Source organism: Acanthamoeba castellanii (genome assembly GCF_000313135.1).
Source record: "Acanthamoeba castellanii str. Neff unplaced genomic scaffold scf7180000084762, whole genome shotgun sequence".
Lineage (NCBI taxonomy): Eukaryota > Discosea > Longamoebia > Acanthamoebidae > Acanthamoeba > Acanthamoeba castellanii.
In genome coordinates, this window is record NW_004457518.1 from 414,107 (window position 1) to 424,499 (window position 10,393).

At 58.7% G+C, this 10,393-nt stretch overlaps 3 protein-coding genes across 3 annotated transcripts; all 3 read right to left on the reverse strand.

Moving 5' to 3' along the window:
* Positions 1–328: 328 nt before the first annotated feature.
* Positions 329–5,868, reverse strand: ACA1_236150 (DNA-directed DNA polymerase; the record flags this gene model as incomplete). Its single annotated transcript, XM_004341073.1, has 14 exons — positions 329–1,221; positions 1,314–1,461; positions 1,599–1,918; positions 2,003–2,130; positions 2,216–3,314; positions 3,387–3,905; positions 4,006–4,111; positions 4,224–4,313; positions 4,341–4,399; positions 4,466–4,559; positions 4,653–4,895; positions 5,011–5,250; positions 5,368–5,457; positions 5,641–5,868. The coding sequence occupies 14 exons, from the start codon at positions 5,866–5,868 to the stop codon at positions 329–331; spliced, it is 4,257 nt and encodes a 1,418-aa protein (XP_004341121.1).
* A 255-nt stretch (positions 5,869–6,123) lies between these two features.
* ACA1_236160 (type II CPD DNA photolyase) lies at positions 6,124–8,799 on the reverse strand (the record flags this gene model as incomplete). Its single annotated transcript, XM_004341074.1, has 14 exons — positions 6,124–6,378; positions 6,456–6,551; positions 6,629–6,720; positions 6,794–6,920; positions 7,005–7,080; positions 7,144–7,307; positions 7,391–7,459; positions 7,526–7,618; positions 7,688–7,848; positions 7,925–8,020; positions 8,092–8,312; positions 8,382–8,457; positions 8,532–8,717; positions 8,778–8,799. 14 exons carry the CDS (start codon positions 8,797–8,799, stop codon positions 6,124–6,126), a joined length of 1,734 nt encoding a protein of 577 aa, XP_004341122.1.
* Positions 8,800–9,102: 303 nt separating this feature from the next.
* Positions 9,103–10,329, reverse strand: ACA1_236170 (GTPase activating Rap/RanGAP domainlike 3, putative; the record flags this gene model as incomplete). Its single annotated transcript, XM_004341075.1, has 7 exons — positions 9,103–9,221; positions 9,306–9,422; positions 9,520–9,544; positions 9,696–9,803; positions 9,893–10,044; positions 10,109–10,162; positions 10,227–10,329. 7 exons carry the CDS (start codon positions 10,327–10,329, stop codon positions 9,103–9,105), a joined length of 678 nt encoding a protein of 225 aa, XP_004341123.1.
* Between the last annotated feature and the right edge of the window lie 64 nt (positions 10,330–10,393).

The following is a 10,393-nucleotide window of genomic DNA, read 5'->3' on the forward strand; positions in this document are numbered from 1 at the left end:
CGCAAAGCGTGAAGCCTCCGGGCAGGGGAGGGCAATGGTGGCCCGCTTGGGTGTAAATTCCACCCTTCGCTCTTCCTTCGTCTCATACCCCGACCTCGGCGCTCACTATTATGGTATCTGCTCTAACCCCGATGCTGAGGAAGACGACCAGAATCAATCCACATTCGCCCAAGAACCAGAAGAAGAACAGGATAACCAAAGGTGTAGTTGATGCTGTGGTCGGGTTGTGTTATGTGTTGTGTGATGTGTGCAAGGAGTTAAAAGCACAAAAAACGATTTAATAGTATTATCTCTCTTTTGGTGATGGTTTTGGTTGGCCCCTGGGGCTTTAGGCCTGCTTCTTCTTGTTGATCTTGCTCCCGCCCTTCTTCTTGGCGCCGCCGCCGTTGCTCTTCTTGGCCTTCTTGCCGCCACCGTTGGCCGCCGCGGCGTCCTTTCGCGGCGTCGTGGGCGTGGAGGTTGGCGTGGCGCTGGCGCTGGTGCTCTCGGTGTCCATGGCGTCCTTGGCGGCCTCGGTGGGTGCGGCGCCACCACCGGCGGCCTCCTGCTGGGCGAGGAGCTGGTACTTGAGCTTCTTCTGGGCCAGCTTCTCGAAGCGCTTGCGGTCGCGCTCCTCCTGTCGCTTCTTCTTCTCCTCCCGTCGCTGCTTCTTGCGGTCCTGCTTGGAGAGCTGGCTCTTCTGCAGCTCGTTGGGCAGCGCGAGCGCGAGGGCGTGGTAGAGCTTGGAGGCGTGGCCGCAGATGGCCTGCGACGCGCGCCGCGCCTCGATGAGGGCATCGAGCACCTCCTGCAGGCTCTTCCGCGCCTGTTCGGGCACGCGCGGCTTCTTGCTCTCCTTCGGGGCGAACAGCTCGGCCTTGACCTTGGCCGGCTCCTGCTTGGCCTTCTCCAGCAGCACGTCCACCACCTGCTTCAAGCACTGCAGCATCGCCACCACGTAGTCCGGCTTCAACTTCTTCTGGTCCTGTTGAGTTGCATCGCGTGCCAAGGCCACGGCGACAGTCAGTACGTGGAGACCATGAACATGACAGAGGCGCAGGGCGGTGTGGGGCGGTGCCTTCAAAATTGCGACGAACGCCTCGCGGATCTGCGGGAGCACGCTCACGACGCCCTCGCCGTTCTCTCCGATGGCCTCCGGCCTCTTGAGGAGGTCCGAGAGGATCACGAAGATGTGCTGCTTGAGGAACGCCGACCGCGCCAGAGTGACGTAGCTCAGGTAGTCTACACACGCACGAGCGACAACAACAGCGTAAGACGGGGACCCTAAGGTGCTCAATTAACCAAGAAAGGGGGGGTAGGTAGCATTTCTGTACCGGGCATGAGCATCCACGACAGCTTGGGGAAGTTCTGGGAGAAGTGGAGGAAGAAGTGGGGCTCGATGCGGGTGCTGTTCCGCGTCATAAAGTCCCGCATGGCGATGCGGAGGAGGTACATGGCGCGGTCCACGTCCAAACCGCCCAGCTGTCCAAGAGAGAGAGAGAGAGAGAGAGAATGACCACAACATGAGAACACTCAAACGCTGCCTTGGCTGTGCACACAACACGCGTAATAATAATAATAAATAAATAATAAATAATGAAGGTGTAGGGCGAGCGCACCATTTTGTTGGTGGTGTCCTTGGGGAGACTGTTCTTCCTGTATCGTCGGACGATGGTCTTGCGGAGGAGCGTGGCCTCGTCGAGCTCCTCGTCCTTCTTGCCCTTCTTGCCCCCCGCCTTGGCGGCGGTCTTGGTGTCGCCCCTCTTTCGCTTCTTCTGTCCCTCCTCCTTCTTCTCCGGCTCGCCTGCGGCGGCCCGCTTCTCCTTCTCCTCGGCCGCCTTCTTGGCCCGCTCCGCCTCCTCTTCCTCGTGCGCGGCCTTGACCCGCTCAAAGAAGCTCGACGTCTTGTAGTCGCGCGAGGGCTTGCCGGCCAGCAGGACTGCACACCACCGCCACCACCACCGCGGTCAGCGCCCGCCCGCACGCTTCGAATTTGTGAATGGGAAGAGAGGGCAGCACGCACTCTTGACGATGTAGAAGATGCCGCCCGAGAAGAGGTCGGCCGAGAGGCTCTTGGTGTGCATGGCGCGCTCCACGAAGGTACCGAGCAGGTCGTGCAGGTACTCCGTCTGCGCCACGCCCTTCGGGTAGCTGTTGTGTGCGGCGTGCGTCATCGGTCAGCTGAAGAGTTCTCAGAGGCGGCAATGTGTGGTGGTGTGGGGGGGGGCAAACGTACTGCTTGCTCTTGAACAGGCGCTTGAGGAAGCCGGCCAGCTTGGTGGAGAGCTCCTGCTGGTGCTTGCTCTGGGCGGAGTCCCTCACGGCCGCGGCCAGGGGTCCGATCATCTCGGGGATGAGGTGTGAGTCGTGCTGCCTCTTCACGAAGATCTCGAGCAGGTCCAGCACGCGGCACTTGAAGTGCTTGACGCTCTCGCGCGCGTCCCGCTCGTTGGTCTTCTTCTCCTTCATGTTCTTCAGCACGGCCACGATCTTCTCGTCCATCTTGAACATGGCGGCGTCATCGAGCAGTTCTTCCTCTTCCTCCTCCTCCTCCTCCTCACTGTCGCTCGACTTGTGCTTGCTGGTGTCCAGCGATGTGTCGGCCTTGCTCTCCTCCTCCTCCTCATCGTCGTCGTCATCACTGCTCTCCTCTTCGTCTTCATCATCGCTTTCCTCGTCGTCGTCATCGTCGTCGTGTTCATCTTCGTCCTCCTCTACCTCCTCCTCATCGTCTTCGTCTTCGATGCCGAAGAGGGTGGAGTCCCGCTTGCCGGTGACGACCTCGACCAGCGCTTGGCACGAGGACGACGTCATCTGCGAGGCGAAGAGGCGGAAGGTGCGGGTCACCAGGTCGCGCAGCTGCGACGAGGCCTTGGTGAGGAAGCTGATGAGGATGTCCACCAGCACGGCCATCGGCTCGGGCTCCTCCCCCTGCTCGACCTCCATGGCGTCCTTGCTCTTCCGCTTGTCCTTCGTGCTGCTGCTGCTGCCTTTGGCCGGGGCCTGGGCGGCGTCGATCCGCTTCCAGCACTCGAGCAGGTCCTCGAGCGCACCGACGAGCTCGTTGTCGTGGATGACGTAGGTGTGGAGGAACAGCAGGAGGATCGCGAAGCCGCGCGCGCGAGCCGCGTTGGCGTCCTTCTCGATGGCCTCGCCCTTCTTGAGGCGCTGCTGCTCGGACTTGTGGATGGCCTGGGCCACGTCGAGGATCTGGACCTGGAGCTGCTTGGCCTCCTTGCTCAGCTGCGGCACGAACCGCAGCGCCGCCGAGGCGCTGAGCTGCGTGTGGAAGTGCGCAATCTTCCACACCCACAGCTCGCCGTCCGCGCATTGACCTGTGTGCGCGCGATTGTGAGCGTAAATACGATGGCAGCGAGTGAGAGAGGGAGGGGCGGTGAGTCGCGCACCATCGAAGAAGGGGTTGCGGTGGTGGTCCTTGTCCTCCTCTTCTTCATCGGCATCCTGGTCGGCCTTGTCCTCCTGGGCCGCGGCCTTGCGGTTCTCCCTCTGGCCCAGCGGGGGCAGGGTGGCGACTTCGCCCAGCAGCACCAGGAATCGCTCGCCGCAGAGCGATCGGGTCTTGCCGGAGAGCGGCGGCGACGGCACGCGCAGCAGCCCCTCCTCCTTGAGCAGGCCGGCGACGGGGCCGTCGATCTTGTCGACGCTCTGTGGCGCGTAGAAGGCGTGGTAGAAGCAGAAGCGGAGCAGGGAGAGGAACCACTTCTCGTCCTTGTGCACGCCCCGGGCGCGGGCCATTTCGTTGAGCTTGTTGAGCGCCCACAGGCGCGAGGACTCGGCGCCGCCGGCCTCCTTCTCCTTGCGCTTCTCGGCCTTTTGCTTGTCGCCGTAGAACATGTCCTTCAGGTATTCGGTGAATGTGTGCACCTCCTTGACATCGAGCGCCTTCATCAAGTCGGTCGTCGTTCCTGATAATATTACGTTGTGGGCGGGGGCTCATGAGCTCTCTGGCGGTTCTCGCCAACTGACGGCCCATGCCAAACACCTGGGTGTCTAAGGGAGACGTACGGGTCTTGGTGAAGAAATCGAATTGCTTGCTGGCCGCAGCGAGCTGCATGAGCACCGCGAGGCTCACCTCGGAGCCTCTTCGGGCCAGCGGTGCGAGGGCAGTGACCTGTGCATCGGAAAAAAGAAAAGCAAAGCAAAGAAAAGAAAAGAAACCGTGCGTCACAGGTTACTAACTCTCTCGTCAAGAGCGAGAAAGAAGACCGGGGTGAGGCGCGTACGGTTTGCTTGGCGACGGCCTGGAGGTGGATGCTGCCGGACGACTCCTTGAGCATGCGTCGGATGAACGCTCGCGTGAGTACGACGGGGACCTGTTCGGCCGAGGCATGAGCCAGCACCTGCTCCACCAGCTGGTAGGCCAGGTACTGCGTGTTGTGGGTGGCGGTGAAGAGCTCGCCTGTGGTGGTGGTGGTGCGTTAGTTTCAGTGCCCGCACAATTGATCGCAGTGAATGAGCAACGCACCCTCGACCACTTCGTTCCAGAACTTGCTCAGCACGTCCTTCTCGGACTTCTCGGAACACAGACGGGGCAGCAGCGTGTCCCAGAGGGAGTGAATCTGAACGAATATTGAAAGCGTGTGTGAGCGATTCTGTCACACAAACAAAACAACAACAACGACAGCGCAACTCCATGGAGCATAGCACTATACCTTGGGGTGGACATAGACGCTCTGCTTGCAGATTTGCTTGAGATGCTTGATGTTGTCGACCTGGACGATCCTGCCACCGTTCTTGGAGGACCACTTGCCGTTGTGTTCGCTCACGTTGAGCTGGAAGAGTTCGTTGAGGTGGATGACGAGGGTGAGGAGCTCCGGCGACCACGAGTTGGCGTCGGCCTTGACGCGCTCCAGGATGACGGGCAAAATGTGCTCCTCGAAAAACTTCTTCTCAATCTGCCGTTGGTGCGGGCACGAGCTTGCACGGTGAGACTCTCACGAGCGAACGGCTTCAAGTGGGTCCAGAGAAGAAGAAGAAGAAAGAGAGAAAGAGGCGGAGGAGTCAGCGCACCTGAGAGAGGAACGTGATGATGGCCTGGTGGGCAATCTCGGCAAGGAACGACTTCTTGTCAGCGAGTTGGAGGAGGCGCTGCACGACGTCGGCCGCCGCGTCCGACTCGACGGCCGTCTTGGATCCCTTGGTGGCGGGTGTCGCAGCAGCAGCAGCGCGAGAACCGGGCTGCACGAGCCTGCCGGAGCGGATGATGGCCAGGAGTCCGAAGACCTGTCCGAACAAAACATCCCTCTCCTCCTACCGGGCGCCAACGAAAAGAAAGAGGCGATGAGAGGGAGCCCACGACGCAGCGAGAAGAGGAGGGGGGTGAAGCTATTGTGTGCTGGTGGCGAAAAAGAAAGATGGACGACGTACGGGGCCGGTAGCGGAACCCGGCACGGTGAGGTTGTCCTTGATGAGTGTGAGGACTTCCCGGACCGACACGACGGCGAATGTGTGGAGCACCTGTCAACCCACAGCCCATCTCAAAGATCAGCTTCCAAAACGATGCGGGCAGATTTTATGGATCGGGGTTGGAGATTAAATCTTCTCTCGCAAATTGCGACTAATTGAAGGAGATGAAAGGAGGGGATGCAGGGGTGGCTTTTCATAGGAGAGAGAAATGAAGACAGCGAGTCGAAGGTGTACCTCCGTGAGGCCAAGTGCGAAGCCCTGGCGCGCACCATCGCGGTAGGAGCTGAGGCCCCGCACCAATCGCTTCAGGGCGTAATTGAGGTCCTCAGAGGGCGTCTGCTGGCCCTGCTGCTTGGCCTGTAGGGCCTTTATGAGCTGCGTGGTGGTCTTCACGCGCGTCGCCACATCCAGGTCGCCCAGCGAGCCGAACAGTTCCAGAATACCGCTATCTCTCTTCGTCATTTTACTTCAATTCTCTTCTCCGTATTCTACTTCCGGTGTTTGAGATACTGTGATATTGCCCTCTTAGGATCAAGAATGGCAGAGCAGCAAGATGAGGGTCGAGATGGGCCTGGCCCGAGCAATCGATCCGGAATCAATCAAAGAGAGGCAAAGGGAAAGAACGGAGAAAACGGACTTGGCCTTGCCCGACGCGCCACCGAACAAAGAAAGGAAATAGAAGAGAAATTCATTTTGTGGCCGCTGCAGCTTGACAGCTCACTTGCCACGACTCGACGACTTCTTCGTCTTCAGGATCCTGGCGGCTGCGCGGCTGCCGGCCGACTGCGCGACAGTCCGCTTGGCGGTTCTCCTGGCCTTCTTGGCTGGCTGCTTTTCTTCCTCTTCTCCCTCTTCTTCCTCGTCCTCGTCCTCGTCCTCTTCCGCTTCGTTGGTCTCTTCCTCCTTTTCCTTCTCCTTCTTTCCCTCCTTATCTTTCCTCTTTCGAGACACGGCAGAGGCCTCGGTCTTCTTCTGCATATCGACGAACATCAATGGGGGGTCAATGTCATGTCCGGAAAGCTCTCAACGCGTTGGTTTAGGGTCCGTACCGTGCCGGTGGGCTCCGACATGAACTTGGCCATCTTCCGCACGTAGGCATCGACGTCGAACTTGCGCTTGCACCCCGCGTAGTTCATATACCGCACCTGCGTTGGTGGCGAGGGCAGCGCCGTGAGCTCAACAACCAAAAGAAAAGCTGGAGAGGGTCTTGGCGTGTTCACACCTTGCCGAACACTGGCCTTTCCTTCCACCCCTGGTCGTGCACGCCGCCAATGGCCCAGGCACAGCCCACATACCCGTTGGGATCGCGCCCGTCTGCAATGTGTCCGTTGTTGGCATCAATGATCGCTTGGCCGCTAGCATGGTCAGCAAGAGGATGCAGGCGCACCGATTTCGTAGTGGTCGTTGAGCTTCACCGCAAACTGCATCGCCTGCTGCGGGCTCTCGGTCCATTCGAGAATCTTCTTTGCCCAGTACATCCGCATGAAGCCGTGCATCTTGCCCAAGTGGACCATCTGCTCTCGCCACACGCGACCGATGAATCAGCCAATGGCCTGGCACCTACAACGGCCAGAGCGCGTGGCGGCATAGTTGCATACCTCCATCTGTGCGGCATTCCACAGCTCGTCGTGAGTCTTGCCGCGCTCGAGCTCCTCATACGTGTAGAGCGACGACCTGCGCAACGAAGAGTGTCAACAGCGTGTCAAGCGCATGCGAGAGCGATGTGAAGTTGCGCACCTCTTGTCCGCGGCGTGTTCTTCCAGGCTCTTTCTCGCCCAATCGGGGAATCCCTCGAACTGGTCGTAGTGCTGGTTGTAGTAGCAGAAGTTGTCGGCCAGCTCACGGCGCACGATAAGCTCCTCGAAGTAGGCCTCGTAGCTCTCCTTGGCCTTGGCTTTGTGCTATGAGTATGAGACGCGAATGTCGAGGAGAGGTAAGTTCCTTTAGAAGGACGACCGCAGGAATTCATCCAGTCCGAGCGCACCTTCATGGCCTCCAGTATGATCCGCTGAGCGCTTAGCTGTCCGTAGTGCAGGTAGGCACTGAGATTCGACTGTGGTGTGGTTTGATGCATGTCAGTTCACTACACTCCAGCATTGAGCGTGCGCGTTGCTCCTACCTGGCCGTCCTCCACAGGGGTGTTCCTCTTGCTGTTGTAGTCTTTGAGTTTCTTGGTGAGGAAGAGATCGAGCATCCTGCGCCCCTCCTTCTCCTACGTTGCGAGTAAGCCGTTAGTTGGGTCAATAATCGCGAATACATCCGAGGCAAGCTTGCCGCGTACCCCAGGCTTGAGCCAATCCAGCTCGGGAACGCTGTCATCGACGTGTTCTCGGACGTAGGACCACACCGAGTCCCAGTTCACCTCGGGAATGGCGGGCGACCATTTGTTGCCACCGTTTCTCTTGCTGTGATCGCGCAGCGCGGGGAACTCGTGCAGGTATTCTACACACAGGCAGAACGCAGTACGTCAGAGCTAGCCCGCGGCCAATACACAATGCATTCCATCATGACAACGTACTGGGTACTTGTTTGTGGATCTTGGGCCTGATGGTGCGGGCAGCGTACTCCTGCTTGGGCGACACCTCCCAGAGGGGCACCAAGTTGTGGGCATCCACTTAAAAGTGAAGGTACGACGAAGAGTTCGTGAGTGGCCGATGGCTTGGACTGGCGGAGAGAGGGAAGTACCCTCATAGACAAAGGCGTTGGTGGCTTCCGCCACCTCCTCGCGCCACTTACGGCCGATGCGGAGCGGCGAGAAGTCGCAAACGAGATGGGAGGCCCCGTAGGTCTTGAGCGCCTTGGGGAGCTCGTCTTGTGGGAGGCCCTTGAGCAGCAGCATGGGGATGCCGCGCGAGTTGAGAGTCTTCTCCACCTCCGTAAGGCCCCGCACCATGAACCCAAAGTGCCTGCACGTGTGGCCTGCGGTTAGCCCCCCCCCAACGCAAAGCAGAGACTGAGGTGGTGAGGGCAGATACCGGATGCTGGCACCCTTGAACGAAGGCAGCAGACAGAACGCCACAGCTAGTGGGACACCCGACTTGACCGCCAGTTCTGCGTGTGGGTCACCAGACCAACATGCATGAGTGGTGAAGGGCGCTTGCCGAGTAGCGGGGGGGGGCAGTTACGTTGTGCGTAGAGGAGAGCCCAGTTGTCATTGGCACGCTGGTCGCGGCTCATCCAGTAGACCACTCCAGTGGCCTTCCTGCCTTCCTTGCCTTTGGGTTCGTGCAACACCCGCACGCGCTCCTTGGCCACCTTTGCTCTTCCCTGTTCCTCTTCTTGCTCTACCTCGAAGTCTTCATCTCTTGATTCTGCTGGTAGATTTGATGGAGGATTGTCCACCATCCAAAGTGAGGCAGGGAGGCAGGTACCTGAAGCGGAAGGTGCGTCCATGCTGTGTTGGGCTGTGTGGGTGTATGCCGCGTTGGGCGTGCGTCTTCTACTCGCCACCGGCACCTGGCAGCCAGGTGAGTCATGATCGCCGCAGCACGCGTGGCCTTTGTTTCTTTTTTACGCCCCGATGACGCACTCGCCGCTCATCACGGCCTCTTGGCGCCAACAGTTCCACATCAAGAAGACTGACGCTTTGGGCTCACAATGAGGTGACCTTCTTTGTTTTCTACATTTATACACAACGTAACGTCTATGCGGACGGGCTCAGAGTGAGCCAACTCTTCCTCTTCTTCTCCCCGTCCGCTATTCACCAGCGTTGGGGAGGAATTCTTTGATGATGTACTCGAGCTGCATCTGCCTGCTCTTCTTCATCTTCGTGGCGATGAAGGGAGAGTGCAGCGCCGCTCGCTCGCCGTTCATCACTGTGGTGATTCCAGATGTGCGCAAGGGTAAGCCTCAAAGACAGGGAGACAAGGCACATCATATGAGGGGTTAGATGGACGCACGTTTGGTGAGTAGGAAGTCCCTGAAGTATTCGTTGTGCTTGAATGTCGGTGGGTTAGGAATGGGCGGTCCGAATTGGGGCACACCCTTTCGTGAGCACACGGCCAACTTGTACCCATCTGCAGATGCATCATATATCAGCAAACGCCCGTGGCCGCGTGAACCGCCAGAAGCCAGCGGGCTCGAGAATTTGGGGGGAGGGTAGGGGATGTGTACCTTCACCGTCCTCTGTCTTGCACGGCTGTACGACACCAAAAACGTGGAGAAAATCGCCAGACACGCACGGCGGATGAAAGGAGTCTCCTTCCCTAGAGTCGCGAGCCAGAGGGATAGGTCAGCACTTGCCGGGGCGCAACGCACGGTATGGATTTATGCGGCAAGGAGGCGAGCACGTACAGGAAGACGATGGTCACCAGGTCATTTCCGATGTATTTCTTTCTTGGGATCTGCTGTGGGTCGTAGGCGTCGTAGGGGAGGTAGGTCGACACGTGGAACATCACCTGCGGGGAATACCAACAGCCAACCGTTAGCATCGATGGCTTGCTGTGCGTGCGTGTGTGAATAAAAAGCAACGCGGAGGCAGAAGCACCTCGATTTCATTGTGTAGTTTTGTGTAGACCGAGTATTCGCCGTTCTTGTTTTGGTTGACGTCCAAGTCGCCTCGATAGCCCTTCCATCCTTCGAGCGTTACCTTGTCGCCCAAGAGTTCCAGAAACCGATCGAACGCCTCGCTTGACTCCTCTGTTTGATGTGGTTCATCCCGTGAGGTCAGCAATTGTTTGAGCCACTCTCATTGTGTACGTACGATTTCCAAGGATCTCCTCTTCTGACTTCTGTCCTTCTTTCGCGTAGAGCACACCTACATGCACGAGATTTAGATGATGACGTTGATTGCACGGGGGGGGGTACAAGGCGTATCATACCAATCTTGTAGCATCGGACCTCGCGTTTCTTGAGGTCTTCGTGGTGCAGCAGTTCCTTGGATAGCTTGGGGTCGGTGACATGCCACAACTTCAGAACGGGCATCGACGCCTTGAGGAGCTTGATGACTTTCTGTAATCGGCGGACGGTGAGCGGGCGGTCACAATAA